Source organism: Sinocyclocheilus anshuiensis, unplaced genomic scaffold (assembly GCF_001515605.1).
Source record: "Sinocyclocheilus anshuiensis isolate Anshui unplaced genomic scaffold, SAMN03320099.WGS_v1.1 scaffold354, whole genome shotgun sequence".
NCBI lineage: Eukaryota > Metazoa > Chordata > Actinopteri > Cypriniformes > Cyprinidae > Sinocyclocheilus > Sinocyclocheilus anshuiensis.
In genome coordinates this window covers 1,207,332-1,225,987 of record NW_015544195.1, presented here as the reverse complement: position 1 = coordinate 1,225,987, position 18,656 = coordinate 1,207,332, and the positions used below count along the sequence as shown (strand labels likewise).

Here is an 18,656-nt window from a genome sequence, read left to right as displayed (position 1 = left end):
ATGTGGAAAATAATGTGTTTTTTTAACCTTAAACCGCATAAACACATTTCATTACACCAAATACACAAAATAATGTTCTTTTTAGCAGCATCTTATGACCCCTTTAAGATATAATTTATTCCTGTGATGGCAAAGCTGAATTTTCAGCAACCGTTAATCCAGTCTAATATGCTATGTCACTAATATGCTAATTTGGTGCTCAAAACACATTTCTTATAAAATTATCAATTAATTATTAATTATCAATTAAAACAGTTGTTCATATTTTTTTTTGAAACCGTGATTTTTTTAGAACCTATTTTTCCAGGATTCTCTGATGAATAGAAAGTTTTGTAACATTTTTACATTTGTTGATATTTTTACTGACACCTTTGATCAATTAAACGCATCATTGCTGAATACAAGTATTCGGCTAATTTCTTCGGCTAATGGAACTGATCCTAGACTTTTGAAATGTAGTGTAATGTAATGTAATGCATTTTGTCCAAATAGACAAATATTTTTTGCCATCAGTGGAGAAAGATACTCTATGCAGTTGCAGCATATTCCAGCAGGGGCTAAATGGGCTATGCTAACCTGCTAAACCTTAAGTGGACACAACAACAAGCCCGCAATTCATAGTTAGAAGTTAATACTCATTTCACATGTAAAGAAGTCATTTAGATAAAAGATAAAAGTACAGCATTAAATAGCCTATTTCCAAGAATGTGAAAGAAGATAGAAAATGTAGCCTATTAAAAAAAAAGAAATGTTATGACCCCTTTAAAAACAGATCCATCATCTGGATCCCATCCAGACAGTAGGTTAGGGGGGTTTGTGTGTGAATGTGAGTGATGTGGATTGGTATTTGCATCTATGTTGCTGAATGTTCACTTTGCACAAAGCAGCAGCACAAAGGGGCTCTGTTCATGCCGTCAGCCGGTCTCGCTCGCTCTCTTGGGCCCTCACGCTATCACACCACCCTGTAACACTTGTGACCACCGCTGTTCTGCCCGGTCACTCATTCTAAACCGTTTTTCACATTTTAACTACACCGATTCTTAAACCGTCATATCAAATGGCAGTTTATTTATTTAACCATCTTGAACAATTTAAATCTTGATCAACAGAGCAGCTTACACAATATTATTTCATATTGATTCATATCACAAGAAGGCTTCATCAGAATGTGAAGGTATGCAGGGCTCGCAAAATCGCTAGCCTTTAAACTTCAAAAGGCAATGATGTCATTGAATAAATATGAGCGCTGCACGTTTCAAGTCAAAACGCGGCGCGGATGTCTATATTTGAATGTATCTGAAGGTAACCGACTGTCCTCAGAAACGTGCCTTTGGCATTTTAATTTTATTTGACCTATAATTCCTTATAAAGCAGCATTTATGAGCACGGAGCTGCTTTGTGTACAGGCGTTACCGGGAAAACTGCATTATTTCAGCACTCCTAAAGCGCCACCTCGTGGCAGAGAATGAATTTGCATTTCCAATAAGGTGATTTATGATTTTTTTCTTGCTGTTTATGGTCAAATCAATGCAAATATCAACTCGTGTTTTTACGCAGCAAACACATGGAGTTGTAAATGAGAAAGAAGTTCATGTGCCTTTTAAAAATCTAAACAATTAAGACAGTAATATTTATACATTATAAATTGACAATTTATATGCTTGATTTATACCTTTTCATAAAAATGGTCTAAAGGCTGAAATGCTGTTGTATAAGATTTTTGTTTTTGTGAAAACATGTATCTGAACTGTAAATCATGTAATTTTATGGCTCAACACTGTATGTTACCACAGACATTGTCCAACCCCACTCATACTGTGTTCATTTTACTTGTGCAGCTCTTAAAATGGGTCATAAATTGCCTTAAATTTATTTTAAAAAAATTCTGCAGATACCCTGTAAATAGTGAAATAAAATTCCTTCCTTCATATTTGTTGATATTTGTATATTTAAAATGTTTTTGATTGACATTTAAACTCCTATCTGATTTTCTGTATTTAAAAAAAAAAGTATTTTTTTATTTGGGCTAGTTAAACAAATTTTCGGGCTACCAAAATCTGAAGAGTACCTGCCCGAAGGGCTACCAGGGATTTTGAAATTTTGCGAGCCCCGGTATATGACATTTCCCATAGACTGTTGTGAAAAATGCCCCTTTTTTAACATAACAGATGTAACCTAAGGAAAATACCTGTTTAAAAGTACAGACACGTGTAGTTTTTGTTGTCATGTATGAGTCTAATGGGGTTTTATTCTATATTTGGGGGCTCCATCCGCCTCATAAACCCTCACCGATTTGGCCTTTACATGCATTACATGATGGAATGGTATTTTTGCAGTAGCGTGATTGAATCAAGTTACATACTTGGGAACTTTCTGTCTGAACATGTTCAACCATGGTCTTGTACTTTTTACAAACATTTAACCCAAGTAAACCACACAAAAAAAACAGCCATTCCACTCTACTGCAGCTAAAGTGACATATAGGTGAAGTCAAGTTTCAGTATTGAAACACTAACCCCTCGTGGTCCAGAGGCTTAGAAAGAACATTAAAGCACAAACGAGACCCTCAGGGAGAGAGAAGGTCGAGTGCATCTCTCTCTTTTACCCTGGGACTGCCTCGCATTATACATCTGTTGGCTTTCCACAGCCCAGTGCACATGAATGGCTCGTCTCTCTCTCGCTCAGACACACACACATAAATGCAGACAGACACTGCAACACAAACACACTCACTACAGGAAGTCACATGATATGAACTCTGATCCACATCCTGCCTCTGCTATAATTAAGGATTTGTGAGGACAGACAGATTGGCTGAAGAAGAACATAATACATCTCGTCTGATTTGGCTTTCAATACCTACACAAAGCCTCGTTGACTTGTATTATAATCTACACCAATAGATTGACGCACCAATAGGCTACTAAAATTCAGGGCCAATCCGGTATTTATTTTCATGTTATGAGCAATAACCAATAAATGGCCAATTTTAAAAGTCAATATTTTATCTAAATAAATTAATTAAAACACAAAATATATTGCAACTCAATGGATATTCATTTTGAGATCTGTTAAAGATCCCATGTAATTGGGCTATTAACCTTTTTAAAGATTACTTTAAGTGAGTGTTGAGGGCAAAGGGAATCTAACTTAAAAGGGGAAATGATTATGCACAATTAAATATACAATACTAATCTCTATATATATCCAACATTGACAATGCACCAAAAAATTTTCCTATCGGCCAATAATCAATTTGGTAAAATATGCTACTATCAAACTCTCGATTGACAAACAAAGAGGAGACTCTCATTTACATTTTTCCTTGTGGAAAAACAAGAGCACTGGCAAATCAGAATCTGTATTTGGGTAGGTGTATTTGTGCACACATGTCTGACAACGAGAGCACTCCATGTGCCCGGCAGGACTGGTGGAAAGAGTTCACGATATGCGTGTGCGTGTGTTTGTGTGTGTGGCAGCTGAATCACTGAGCCTCAACTCCCTGTGTCAGCAGCAAAGAGCTGAGGGGAAAGACTGATGCTCCTGCATCATGAGAGAAAGAGAGAGAGAGAGACAGCGAAAGAGAAAGAGTTGACACTGTCAGGCAGTACTGCTGAAAGCACTGCCTGCTGCTTGCAATCACAGACTAGACAGCACTCCTGCACTTTTCTGTCTCGTTCTCCATTTCCCTCAGGAAACCTTATTATCAACATCTCCCTTCTGCCTGCACTCACACACAAACACTAATCTCACATCAACACACACAGACAGAAAAACCACAAGCCAGACCCGCTCTAGCCAGCCAGAGTGCACCTCCCACTATCCTACGGTTGGCCTGACCCACATCTTGTTATAGCCTTAAGTACGCTTAGCCCCAGTAAGTCCTGAACACTATTGCAACTCCTAATCGGCTGCTACAGTACCTGTCTGCAGGCCCTGGACAGGAGGAGCTGTGAATTATTTAATGGAGTCTGTCTGTGTTGTCCTTTCTCTTTCAGTACAGTTGAACACTACAATATAGCCTGTTGTCAAAGTAGTCTGTTGACTGCTTGGCAACATTCCAGTGGTCATTTCAATTATCTCTCATCCATGTCATTAACTTGTATATTTCCCGATGGAGATAAACCAACAACAACCACAAAAACTCTGTTGCATAATATATCATTCACTTCCCTTCAAAATAAGCTCTGCAGAGCTGATAACTGAAACTAAGGGCTCAAAGCTGTAATCTCTGACTCACTCCAACATCCCAGCACTGAACCTTTAAAGCCATCAAACAATATAAGACACCTTTGGAAGAGATATGAGAACAGATTCTCTCACCTGTGCGCTGTAAAGCATTGGCACATCCTCCATGCCTTCCTCATCCTTGAAATCCTCTTCTTGGTCATTCTCTAGTCCTGCCATTACCCAAGAGTGATTGGAGTTCTCTTCCTGGTCTAGTGCCTCCAGCTGAGGCAACAGCTCATCGCCTAAAAGGTCAGGAGCATCACCCAGGTCAAGTCTGTGACTGTGTTGCTCTCCAAGCAAGACCTCCTCCAGTGCCTGAAACCCATTACTGCTGCTCTGGTTTGTAACCAAATGTCCTGCCGCATCATGGTTCCTTCGCTCTGCCGTAGAGAATGGACAGTCTGCAGCGAACGAGTTCAGACCATCTGGGAACACCTTACAAGAGCTGAAGGGATCCTGGTTTGATTTGGAGCTATTTAAGGGGCACCGTTGTGCCGGGCTGTCTGGTATTTGGACTCGTTGCTGCTGATGTTCCATTCCAGAATTAGACCGGAAAGGACAACCAGTATCCAAAAGGTTTGAAGCTGATGATGGGATGGCCGTTGAAGGGGTTGTCATAGAGACTGGGGCAGAGGAGTAAGACTGGGTTGCATTTACTATAGGGGCAGGCTGACCAGTCAGAGTATAATGAGCAGTAGGATAGGATGAAGCGCGGCTAACTGAGTCAGCTGGGAAAGAATGGGTTGCAGGGGAAGACTGGACAGGGAAGGCCAGGTCATTGTCTTCCAACCTTGGACCTGTAGTAAAACCTTGGACCTCTTGGGCTATTTGAAAGCCACTGTGTTGTTGAGAAGACACAGGCATCATTGATGTCTCAACCGTAGAGTGAAAGGGACTACCCTCCACACGGAGCGAGTTATGGTGGCCGTGCTGGGAATGATTTTGAGGGATGTTGCTCTCATAGTAAAAACCTGTATGTCCCTGATAGGTCTTGCTAATATGATGCAAGCCTTGATGGGCAATTTGTTGGTGAGGGAGCTGCAGCTGGTTTGAGATTGGGTGTTGATTGAGGCTGTGCTGTCTTTGCTGAAGATGTTGATGTTGATGACTATACTGCTGATGCTGAGCTTGATGCTGCTGAAACTGTTGTTGCTGCTGAAATTGTTTATGTTGAAGTTGTTGATGATGAATTTGTTGATGGTGTTGATTGTGCTGATGGTAGTTATTCCCTTTTTGATCATGGTTTCCCCACATGGGGCTGTTGTGAAGAAACAGTCCATTGGTCTGGGGCACTTGGTTCATAGTATGCCCTTGAAATGATTGCTGCTGTGGTAAAAATGCTCTTCCATTGTTGCCAACTCCTTCTGGACCAGGAAAGGACTGTTCCATTGAGGTCTGTGCCTTCATAGTGTCAAAATGCCTCACAGGTTGGTTGTAGGGTATCCCATGTTGGATGGTAGAAGATCTGGACCCTGCATCCACCTGAAGAGGCTCCAAACTAGGACCCAGGTGAAGTTCATCATCCAAGGACACAGAACCAGGGGTAAACCCTGGATCATCCTGGACTAAGCTGTCAAGCCCTCCCCCAAATATGCTAGGGTCATCAAAGAAGTCCATGATGGGGTCAGTCATTGTTTGAGTTCAGTGCATTAAGTGTCTGCCCCCTCAGCGGCCCCTACGACAGGACTGCTGAATGCAATAGGGAGCTAAAGAGTGTCAGAGTTTGTTGAACCACTGTGTGTCCATCACCAAGAAGGGCTACGGTCTAGAAAAAGAGAAACAAAATAACGCATTACTTTAGATATGCAAAACACTTGGGATTCAGAACTATTTTAATAACATTCTGCATACTTTATTGATTAGATGATTAATTAAAACTTATTTTAAAAGAGCTTTGAATCTAAAAACAATGTTTCAACATCATTTCATCGTTGTTCTCTAAACTTTCCTAATAGCTATATGCCAAATTTGACTTAAAGCCTTCAGAGTGTCTTTAGGTATTTAGGTATAACGTCTTTAGGTATACTGCTTTTAAAGGGTTAGTTCACCCCAAAATGAAAATTCTGTCATCTTACTCACCCTCAAGTTCCAAACCCATAAGAACTTTGCTCATCTTCGAAATACAAATTAAGATATTTTTGATGAAATCCGAGAGCTTTCTGACCCTACATAAGCAGCAATGCAACGGACACGTTCAAGGCCCAGAAAGGTAGTAAGGACATCGGTAAAATACTCTATGTGACATCAGTGGTTCAACTGTAATGTTATGAAGCTATAAGAATACTTTTTGTGCTCAAAGAAAACAAAAATAACTTTATTCCACAATTTCTTTTCTTTAATATTTTTTGGCCATCAGACCCCCTTCTTGAATCAGGCATGTATTTTTTACTGTACAATTAAAAGCAGCATTGCTGAGAAGAGACTTCTTTTAAAACATTAGAAAATATTACAAGTCCTAATTTGAACACTATGTGTGATAATGTTATTAAAAGAGCTGTTGTAACGATTATTATCATTATTATTGTCTTACTTTTTATTTTATTTTACAGAACGACAGTAAAATTACAATACTAACATTTATGAATGTTGATAGAGTTCTTGCCTTTTCTCAACTTTTTACTAATTGTTTAAGGCCATTTCGCGATTTCAATCATCATACAGTAACCAGCAACAATCACCCCTTCCTCTTTTCATTGAAGACATGTGCTGCAGTACTAAACAGTCTCTTGCTGTCGGTGCTTGTAATGATTTTTGCATCTTTCTCGGACAGTTTTAAACGCTTCCACACTGCTACATGTGTGCTGCATTATAAAGAATGCGCGCCTCTCACTCTGCGCTGGTTGCTATTTGATCGCGTCACGTCATTGTTCGGTACAATTTATTTGGTCTTTTCACTTATTTTCGGTTGCCGAACATTCGGTGCATCCCTATTTTATATGCCGATTAAATAGGTCTTAAGGAAACTTTTGACTTGTCTCCCGAGGCCACAGGAGGGTGCCATTCACTCTGATTGTATTTAAAAACATATGAGACGCAGTGAAAAGGAATAAACCTCAACAAATTCGCGACGAGTTTTCTAAAAGTTTAAACTGTTTTAACTTTGCATGGCTACATCTCTTGTGTGAGACGCGAGTGCAGCAGTCGTATTTGTCCGTCTAAAAAATGCGCTGAATATGCGTTCTGTGTGAATGGCTTGGTTTCGGTTTTAACCTAATCAAAAACTTCTCCGCATTGAGCTTCTATATTTCTCTAATATTTTGAATGCATAATGCAGCAACTGTGCGTCTCGTGAGCTAGACTAACAAAACATTAAAATGCAACAACGTCACTTACATCATCATCACCGCATCTCGCGCTCCACTAATGACACTCCCTGACGCACTCCTAACATTTGATTGTACTATTTTTGCATTCAAATGCAAATGTTTATTTTAAATTCGACTAATATTCATTTCTTTATTCACAATCTCTTCATCACAGGCAGTCACAGCACTCAATTCAGCATGTGTTCATGTTTGTGTGTGCTGGCTGTGTCACTCAGAGCACGTGCCTATATCGAACATTTTTTATATCGTTAGTGAAGAAGGTATACCGTCGATAAATATCGATACCGTTTTATCACCCAGGCCTATTCTGTAGTAGGCTGTAAACTGCTTGAGACTTGCATAAAAAAACATTAAAGCACAGTTTGTTTCATTTGTATCTTTTTATTCTATTGCATTTGTCCTTTGCTTTTTTATTACTGACAGTATAATTATTTTTAATAATTTTGAGGACTTTTTGTTTGTTTGTTTGAAATTCCGCTGGTCTCTACAATGTAGATGTCATAGCAACCTTATTTAGAGGAAATATATATTTGATATGTATCACTATCTTTAAACAGATCACTCATACAAAGTTTTGGTCATATGGCCCCCTCAAAATCGTGTTAAATAATCGTGATTACAATATTGGCCAAAATAATCGTGATTATGATTTTTGCCATAATCGAGCAGCCCTATTTAAAATGACAATAATATCGCTTATTGCAATTATTTCTGGAGCAATATATTGCACAACAAAACGTTGTTATCATTACAGGCCTAGTCAGAAAGCTCTCGGATTTCAAAAATATCTTAATTTGTGTTCTGAAGATGAACGAAGGTCTTACGGTTTTGGAACGACATGAGGGTGAGTCATTAATGACAGAATTTTAATTTTTGGGTGAATTATCCCTTTAATATAGAACACGGAGTTAAGTTACAAGCAGGACTGGCACAATTCAGTATTTGAGAAATAGCTTCAAATCAATTTCAAGTGTGAATTTACATTAAATTGGCCACACCCACTGTGAAATTAAATGTTCTTCCACCCTGCGTAAAAGGCCTATAAAACCTCAAATTTTAAGACTTTCAAACTAGCCTTTCCTTTTTCTTAAAATTGAGTAGGCTAGTTCCTGTTAGGTACCTCAACTATGTATAACCCTGTTTCCAATACATCTCAATGTAATTAAAAATAAGCTTGTTTAAATGTGTATAAGTGAAATACAGCAACTAAGCATAGTCGGATTGACATCTGACATCTTCAAAGAATCAAACAACAGATTGCCATTTCGTTAGGTGACGTATGCAGAAACAAATTGGTAATGCTAGCGTTTGTTTTGGCAGATACGATTATCCACACATAACGTACTGTTTTATACTCCATGTTTAATGGAAACGTTTGCCAAGGAAATTTTATCATAATTTATACAAGAATGTTGACTGTTGAATATTTCTTTAAAAGTGAAGGTTTATCATCAACGGTGTACATCTCCTTGGGTTTCACAACAATCATATGACGTCATTCACCCACATCTCAGCAAAGTCAGAGTTTCCAAATAGGAAGTTCACAATCAAATGGTGTTCTATTGAACCTTTCCTAATAAGAAGCTGAGAATTACAACTTGCCAAAATATAATTGAATGCAGGATAAACTCAGCAGCAAAGTGAAAAGGAGTAGCAGAAAACTCAGTACAAAAGGAGTAGCACTGAGCATGTGATGTCATACTTTAAATACAAACCCGATGTTACATCACTCCATTACAATACCGCACTGATGCTCTTCTAACATGCCCATCTTCTTAAGTCAGACTCTGGCAATAAACTCTTCCAGAACACCCTGAGGCTTGAGAGAGGTGAAAGGGGAAGGAATGCCTGGGGAACATTTGGCACCATTAGTCGAGCTCAGAAACAGGCATTACAACAAGCACAGCAGCTGAAGAGCTTTCAGCACCAGACAAAAACCAGGTGCTTCACACTCCCCTCAGACTTCCCTCAGCTATGGATAAGAAAGAGAGTCAGTGAGAACTGCATAATTCTTTGCCAAGCCCTGGTCAGGAGGACAGCGACAGGAGCGACTCGAGCTGTGTGGGACACACATACAGCTCATTCCATTTCACGCACGCATGCACGCACACACAACCGGACAGAAAGGGTGAGAGAAACAGGCTGTCCTGACCAACACCGGCTGTGGAGGAGGTCAGTCACGACCTGATGACTCACAACACACACAGATAAACAAAATGGCAGTGAACAGAAACCTAGACACGGTCCATTACTACAATACCACTCTGTGGTTTCAACCTTTTCTACTTCTATTAAACCTACAATAATTCAACTAACACATCAACATAGACTACCAATTCAATCGCTAGAGAAGGAAGCATAACACTTAAATTAAAGTTGTTGCTCCACATCTAGACTACAAGATCATTTGAAATAGACTGTAACAGCTGTTTTATATTGATTTTAACTTTTAAAAAATAAAGAAAGAAAACACATGAAGAAAGGCTCAGTCCTCTGGGCAGTAGCATTCAAAGAAGAAAAAAAGCAACTCAAACATGAGCCTTATCTCATATCAACAGCAAACTAACAGCTCTGTGGGGATTTTGAATCATATGCAGCCATAATTGCGTCTGTCACCAGTGTTCAAAATTACAGGGCACCTCCCATTATCTAGGGCTGGCTTTAGTGTACTGTTTTGCAAGTAGTACACCTGTCTCAAACCAGGAAGCATTTGGGCAGGCACATTGTAATTAAGGCTTACTGTCATGTCAACTCATCTCGATGAAACTGATATGATATCAAACTATAAGTGAGATGAGCTTTCTGCGTTTCACGGTTCCTTCGAGATTTTTGAAGTCTTAAGTATAGGGCTGCATAATTAATTGAAAAAATTACAGTATGATTTCAGCTGCTTTAAGCAATTCTGAAATGTTTATTCCATTTACTGCATTCGACTGTGGTTTTAAATTTACAATATGTTTAGAACCAAAGTGAAAATGATCGGTTGTTAGGGATGGGTATCGTTAAGGTTTTAACGGTATTACTACTCTTAGAAAGGGTTATTTTTAACCCAGCGCTGGGTTATATTTAATTTTTTTGACAAATTAAGAGCTGAATTAAAGGGGTCATATAATGCTACATGCACTTTTACAAGTTATTTGAACTGAAATGTGTGTTGGCAGTGTGTGTACACAACCACCCTAAAATGATAAAAATCCACCCAGTGGTTTTTTGTTAATCTACTAAAATCTTTACCCTTTCTCAAATCGAGCCGATCTCAGGTGCCTGTCTGTGTGACATCACACAGACAGGCCCCTCCCACGATAGTTTGATTGACAGTAGCGTTTCAGCACAGACTGGACTGGCGTCTTACCTTAGACCCGCCCTGAGTGAGCAGTCATCAGTCCGCCATTGTTTCACCGCTGGAGCAGTTGTAGACAAGAATGACTCCTAAGCGATTGAGGTCTTCTGTTGTTGGATGTAATAATGAACATAGCAGTCGTCGTTTACTCCCGACATCTGAGCCACTTTTCATTAAGACCCTAAAGAATCATATCAACTTGTGGAAAATGGGCATCCTATGACCCCTTTTAACATTGCTTTATATTCTGAAATGTAAAATAAATATTTACGTAAGTAATAGCCTACAAAAGAAATCTAAAAGTAATCAAATGTAAATTAACACTGCATAGTTTTCAGTGTACGTATTGATAGATCAATGCTTATTAAAGCTATAACGTTATTCAGATTAAGAGCTGTGAGTCATTTTCTCTTTGCATTTTGATGGCCCAAGCGCCAGTCTGTATATTGACAATATATTGACACACATCTGATTTTCTCCCAACTGTTCCCCTCCACTTAAGACATAAACTGTGTTTAAGTAAATACTCTTTACAACAATCACCGATTGAGCTGATTCTGACGTTAAGTTTGGGTTTTAGGGAGGAACGAATGTGCACTGCTGTGAAGGAAAAGAAGTTGTGCAATACGAAACGCAGCTAGTTTTTAATAGCTTTACCTCATGTCTTCTTTTGTATAATCCTTAGAAGCCAAAATCGAAATAAAAAAATTAAATTAGCTTAATAAAACCGCCACAGGCCTAAAGTGTAAGCGGATGTTTGAATGTTTAGTTCTCTCTTCTATCATAATTAAACAGGGCTTTCATGTTGCGCGTGCTGAAGCTCCTCCGCGATCTCGCGATCTCGCTTCTGAATTGCGAATAGCAAAAATGCATCATAGACAAATGTTTGAAAAACTGCTGGCGACTCTGGTGAGATAGAATTTGCAAGATAATGTATATATAGCAATAATAAGTGTGTGTTTTCTTAATTTCTCCAGTAGCGATAGCAGAACCGTTAAAGGGGTCATATGATGCTTTTTTAAAGTGCTTGCCTCCTGTATATTTATTCAATATCATACCATTTTGTTTGTGAAGTTAGCTAATTAGTCACTGACTTGATTTATTGATTGGGTCATGTTTGGGGTCATGTTTTAAAAAAATATATCTTTAAAGAAAATGAATGTTTCTATTCAACAAGAACACATTACAGGTGACAGTAAAAGATATTTATTATGAATAAATAAAAAATAAATAATTTATTATTTATTATATTTATTCATCAAAGAACCTTGAAATAATGTACAATGGTTTCTACAAAAATATTAAGCTGTTTTCAACATTGATCGAACCAGAATATCAAACTGATTTCTGAATTATCGTGTGACTCTGAAGACCGGCATAATGGCTGTTGAAAATTCAGCAATGCCATCACAGCAATACATTACATTTTTTAATATATTAACATAGAAATTATTAATTATTATTACAATAAAAATAAAATTACTGTCAAATATTTTTGATCAAATAATGCAGCCTTGATATCGGTATAGAATAAGATAAGACTTCTTTTTAAAAAAAGCACAAACCTTTGAATGGTATACTGTATAAAATTGCAAAAAATACAGTTTTCATTTCATTTTCGGTGTGTACACTACATTAAGAAAACTGCATGCCATGACATATAAAACATAGATATTTTAATATAAATTCTATTGATCAGGATTCATATTTGTGATTACAATATCAATGAAAAATAAATCATGATTTAAAAAAATAATAATAAGGCAGCCCTACTGCTGTAGCAATGTATTACCGGTGGCTCTCATGAAACATTGTGGCACAGACACAACAGACCCAAAACAGATTTATGTAAACACTCATTGCCAACCTTCCAAGCTCAGATAGCCTACCAGTTTTGATCAGCCTGTTTGGCTGTGAGGACTGATTTATATCAACGGGCTTCTAAGGATAAGCATCAGGCCAGAAACATTTCTCTTGAGAAGAGAGGCCAGAGGTGTCTTCCAGAAACTGCATCAGTCCACAGCTGAAAGACACGCTGATAAGAGCCCTGCCGTCTCAGGCCATTATCTATACAAGCAAAAACACGTGCAACTTCCTACTACTGAAAAACACTGCGACCCCTCCCCCAACACACACTCTTCACAGATTCTATCTTACACAAGTCTCTTTCAAAGAGCAACCTACAATATCCAATTTGATCTGCATTTCTGCAACATGTCTTACATGCCTGGTTAATGAAAGAGTCACTAATATGAGTCAATGATGTGATTCAATGCGTTTCACAAATCTAATCCACTGGCTTTTCTCGTGCCAGCGAGAGTGCATGACTTCAACAAGATGAGGCATAGTTGGGTGTCAGTGCTTCTGGTCTTGGACTGCACAAGTCAACGCATTTCCGTTGTGAAACTGCCCTGTGACAGAAGCTAAGTCATATATGCTAGAATGTGACTCATCTAAAGAGCAGGTAGAGGTTGCCAGAGACCAGTTTCGGAGCTGTATTTGACTATGGTTAGGGTTTTTTCTGGACGAGTGAAGCTGATCCTGGACCACCCCTATTAAGTAACCTATTTTTTTTGTGGTTCATTTTCTCACAGCACAGCCATGCTTTAACCAACACAACAGGTGGCGAGTGAAGTTTCAACGACTTCCACATCAAAAGTGGAACAACAGAAGGAAGATATGGCTTTCTTGTCTTTTTGTGCAAGCTTTAACGTCTTGTGCCATTAGGAGGGATTGATCTCTTTAAGAACAGTACATGTCTGTTCATTAAAATTGTTGACTGATATGATTGATTAAGCTGCTATTTTTTTTTCCTATGGCTTACAAACGATAAATTGCAATATTAACTTTGTTTAAATGAATTAAAAATAAAACACTAAACACTAGGGTTGGGTATCGAAAACTTCCAGGGTTGGGTATTCCAAATTTCCAAGAACTGGGTATTCGATGAGACGCGTGCATTTCAATTCTGCTTAACGATCCCTGCGTTAGCATTTTAATGTGATTAAAAACAATTTAAGTGCAGGAGATTTAAGTGCAGGAACGGAAAGAACTTGCGCCCGAAGCGCAAGCGCGAGCACAGAGAACAGAGGTTGTGGTACGGGTTCCCGGTTTGTGTCCGTTCTCGAACTGTTCCATGTATTTCCACTGTAGAAAAGGTTGTTCAGGGCTGAAACTGACTTCTTTCATATTTGTCGACCAATATGAACATTTGGGCGGCATTACGCAAATATTTCCACATAGTGAGGTAGATATGTGGGGGCATGTTAGAACGAGCCGTTTTAGGGGGGTGTGGCAGAGTCTTAACTTTGATAAAGAATATCTCTTTGGTTTTGAGACTTTAGTCTTTGCAACTTCAGGGATCTTATCTATGCACAATCAGCTTGTAACACTCCAAAGAGAAAGGAAAACTTGAAATCGCATCATATGACCCCTTTAATGTCAGAGCTTATCGATACTCCGGTCTTTCATAATTTAGCCCCGGGACCGATTAAATACCGGGTTTCGATACCCATCCCTTAATTTACATCCCGGTAATTTAGAATTATCTTGAATTCTCCACTCTGTAACATACGTAGAGTAAAGCCCAATATGCAATGCGTGCGGACAGTAAGCTTACTTGCACTGAACTGCAGGGCTCAAACAATGAGACTGTGTAAACGTGTACTGAGTGCCTCAGTTATTATAATGGGATTTCTAGTATTGCCACATTGCTTGCCTCCTGTATATTTATTCAATATCATACCATTTTGTTTGTGAAGTTAGCTAATTAGTCACTGACTTGATTTATTGATTGGGTCATGTTTGGGGTCATGTTTTAAAAAAATATATCTTTAAAGAAAATGAATGTTTCTATTCAACAAGAACACATTACAGGTGACAGTAAAAGATATTTATTATGAATAAATAAAAAATAAATAATTTATTATTTATTATATTTATTCATCAAAGAACCTTGAAATAATGTACAATGGTTTCTACAAAAATATTAAGCTGTTTTCAACATTGATCGAACCAGAATATCAAACTGATTTCTGAATTATCGTGTGACTCTGAAGACCGGCATAATGGCTGTTGAAAATTCAGCAATGCCATCACAGCAATACATTACATTTTTTAATATATTAACATAGAAATTATTAATTATTATTACAATAAAAATAAAATTACTGTCAAATATTTTTGATCAAATAATGCAGCCTTGATATCGGTATAGAATAAGATAAGACTTCTTTTTAAAAAAAGCACAAACCTTTGAATGGTATACTGTATAAAATTGCAAAAAATACAGTTTTCATTTCATTTTCGGTGTGTACACTACATTAAGAAAACTGCATGCCATGACATATAAAACATAGATATTTTAATATAAATTCTATTGATCAGGATTCATATTTGTGATTACAATATCAATGAAAAATAAATCATGATTTAAAAAAATAATAATAAGGCAGCCCTACTGCTGTAGCAATGTATTACCGGTGGCTCTCATGAAACATTGTGGCACAGACACAACAGACCCAAAACAGATTTATGTAAACACTCATTGCCAACCTTCCAAGCTCAGATAGCCTACCAGTTTTGATCAGCCTGTTTGGCTGTGAGGACTGATTTATATCAACGGGCTTCTAAGGATAAGCATCAGGCCAGAAACATTTCTCTTGAGAAGAGAGGCCAGAGGTGTCTTCCAGAAACTGCATCAGTCCACAGCTGAAAGACACGCTGATAAGAGCCCTGCCGTCTCAGGCCATTATCTATACAAGCAAAAACACGTGCAACTTCCTACTACTGAAAAACACTGCGACCCCTCCCCCAACACACACTCTTCACAGATTCTATCTTACACAAGTCTCTTTCAAAGAGCAACCTACAATATCCAATTTGATCTGCATTTCTGCAACATGTCTTCATATTTGTCGACCAATATGCAGAAAACTACGTCAGTATATCATCATAAACACAGCCGTTTTTCGTCTTACGTGAACGTAAACAGAAAGAAAGAAAGAAAGAAAGAAAACACACATGTACAGTATTTTTAGATCTGCGTGCGTTCGTGATCTAAATGTTTGACTTAATTTTTTTTATATTGGATTTTTTTATCTTATTGGAATCAAAACTAGGAATCGATAAGAATCGGAATCGATAAGCAGAATCGGAATCGATAAAATTCAAACGATACCCAACCCTACTAAACACTTAAAAGCTAAAATTGTTTTAAATGCTACAAGTAATTTTAAGCATCATAACATGTAAAATGGATTTTCATTATGAAATTTGCAAAAGATAACATTTATCAGTGTTATTGAGGCCCCGTCCACACGGAGACGCATTTAGCTGTATACGCATACATTTTGTATCGTATAGGCGTTTCGTCCACACGGATCCGGCGTTTTGGGAGAGTGAAACCGATATTTTTTTAAACCGGGTCCCAGAGTGGATAAATCTGAAAACGCCACCCTTGCGTTTTCATGTGGACAGCGAATCCGTATATTTTCTGAAACGATGACGTCATCAGCCCACGTCTCGCCCCTAGTCAGACACCGCTACGTCACGTAACAGCAACAAAAACATGAACAAACACTGAACAATTGTATTTTTATTAACTAACATTAACACAGATTAATACATTTATTGTTCCATGTTCGTTTGTGTACCACGCGCAAGGTTTATGCGCATAGTCCAAGTCTTCTCCGTTTTTAGAGTATCTCTGTGGCAGATTTACAGCGCCACATACTGGTCTGGCATGTATACTACATCGTTTTGTGTCGGTTTTGTGGTTTCGCGTGGAAGCAGATATTTCTTGAGACGAGGGGAAAAAAAAGATTGGATAGGGAAAGCTCTGGCTTCGTGTGGACGTAGCCTAATTTAGTGTTAGTGATTTTTTTTTTTTTTTGAAGACTAAGTTAAAGTGCAGGTTCGATGATGTTCGATGATTTTCACATTTCAGTCATCAGTCGTCATAGTTTGGTAAACTTCTATAGTGGTGAACGGGGGACTACAGCAATTTTTGTGTTCACATTTGCTCTAATAGCAAAAAAAAAAAACAATCCACGAAAGCATTTACACAACTTTTCCTACCGAGGAAAATAAATATATACTAAGATTTATTTGCAGCCACTCTCTTAGCCGTTGTTTTAGAAACAACCTCGTAGGTGTTTCTAATAGCTTTTTTTGTTTAATGGCACCATAATATAACACAAACTATAGTGCACAAATATACACATTAAATCCTTAAAAACATATATATTTTTTAAACGTTATGATAATATATGAATCGCGCCATCACAGTCTGTGAAAAGAGTCCATTAAATACCCAATATTGGCTAACACATTTTTTTAAATGTTGCCTGATAACTGTTTACTGTGCATCCCTAGTGAAAAAAAGTCAAAGAAACAACCCATCCCCCAACAATAAGACTTCACTTATATCTTCCATCATAAGAACAGGTCTAGTCCTAGAATAACTTTTATAAAGGACTAACCTTAATCTGCATGCAAAACTAATTTATACTGGTAATTACAGTTCATAGCTATTCAGGTCTTGTAGATGCAATTCAAGATGAGCGAGGTCTTGTTCAACAAACCTTTATCTATTTTTAGCATACTTCTAAACATAAAGGTGGACCATACATCAGGGTTGGGTATTGATTGGGTTTTTTACGATACCGGTGCCAAATTGATACTTTTAAAACGGTACCGGTGCCTAAACGGTACCTGAACCGATACTTTAAAAAAAAGAGCCACAAAAAAAAATTATGGATAACATTAAAGAACATTAAAAATATTTAAAATAAATATACATAGCATTCACATGCTCCACGGATGTTCTCATTTCCCGAGTTGTGTTTCCCTTACTCTAAGGCTAATAAATGTATTTCACAATCAGGGTCATTATTTAATACAAAACAATATTTAATACAAAACCACACATATTGTTTCTACTGTATCTCTGTCAGTCACTCTGATATTTAGTTAAAATGAGTGAATTGACTGAGTGCTGTCTTTCACTGTCTTTAATAATTTCTGTGAATGACTGTATGGTATGCCACATGCACTGTAATATGTTTTATATTAAATATAAAATTTTCAAATGAAAATCGCAACATGATTGTTTTATAAAGTATGCGTTCATATGTGTTAAGGGCTAGATTTTCGCTGGAGGAAACAGCTGTGGTGTGATGAGGGGTGAACGCAGCGAAAACTTTACGGGAAACCGATTGTTCCCTTGTGACCTTTTGTAAACTGTATTTATGACAAAGAACTGCACAGACACAGATATTATAACAATCTATCGATAAACACACACCTTGTGTCCTCTGTTTCTGTTTGAGTCCACTCGCGCTGCGCCGCCGCGGTCTGCAGATTGAAGAGCGCGCTGAAAGACGGGGAGGAGACGAAGTCTGCCGCCGTTTTCATATTAAATTTAAAGGGGACTGACAGTTTATAGAGCTCTAAAAATGGCCAAGCGACGCCCATGCTTCTTACATCCATTTCGGAGAACCAGGACAAATATTTCAATCGATCGCTCAGGCATTTAAGTGGCAAATATTTCAATCGATCGCTCAGGCATTTAAGTGGCAAATATTTCAATCGATCGCTCAGGCATTTAAGTGGCAAATATTTCAATCGATCGCTCAGGCATTTAAGTGGCAAATATTTCAATCGATCGCTCAGGCATTTAAGTGGCAAATATTTCAATCGATCGCTCAGGCATTTAAGTGGCAAATATTTCAATCGATCGCTCAGGCATTTAAGTGGCA

General features: G+C 37.9%; 1 protein-coding gene across 1 annotated transcript in view; it reads right to left on the bottom strand.

Moving 5' to 3' along the window:
• The window catches only part of LOC107696702 (chromodomain-helicase-DNA-binding protein 9-like), a 108,270-nt gene that overhangs the window by 83,678 nt on the left and 5,936 nt on the right, over positions 1-18,656 (bottom strand). Inside the window, exon 2 of the mRNA XM_016497169.1 lies at positions 4,324-5,995. Within this exon, the coding sequence (XP_016352655.1) occupies positions 4,324-5,862 (1,539 nt within the window). The 5' untranslated portion in view covers positions 5,863-5,995. The remainder of the gene's footprint in view (positions 1-4,323; positions 5,996-18,656) is intronic.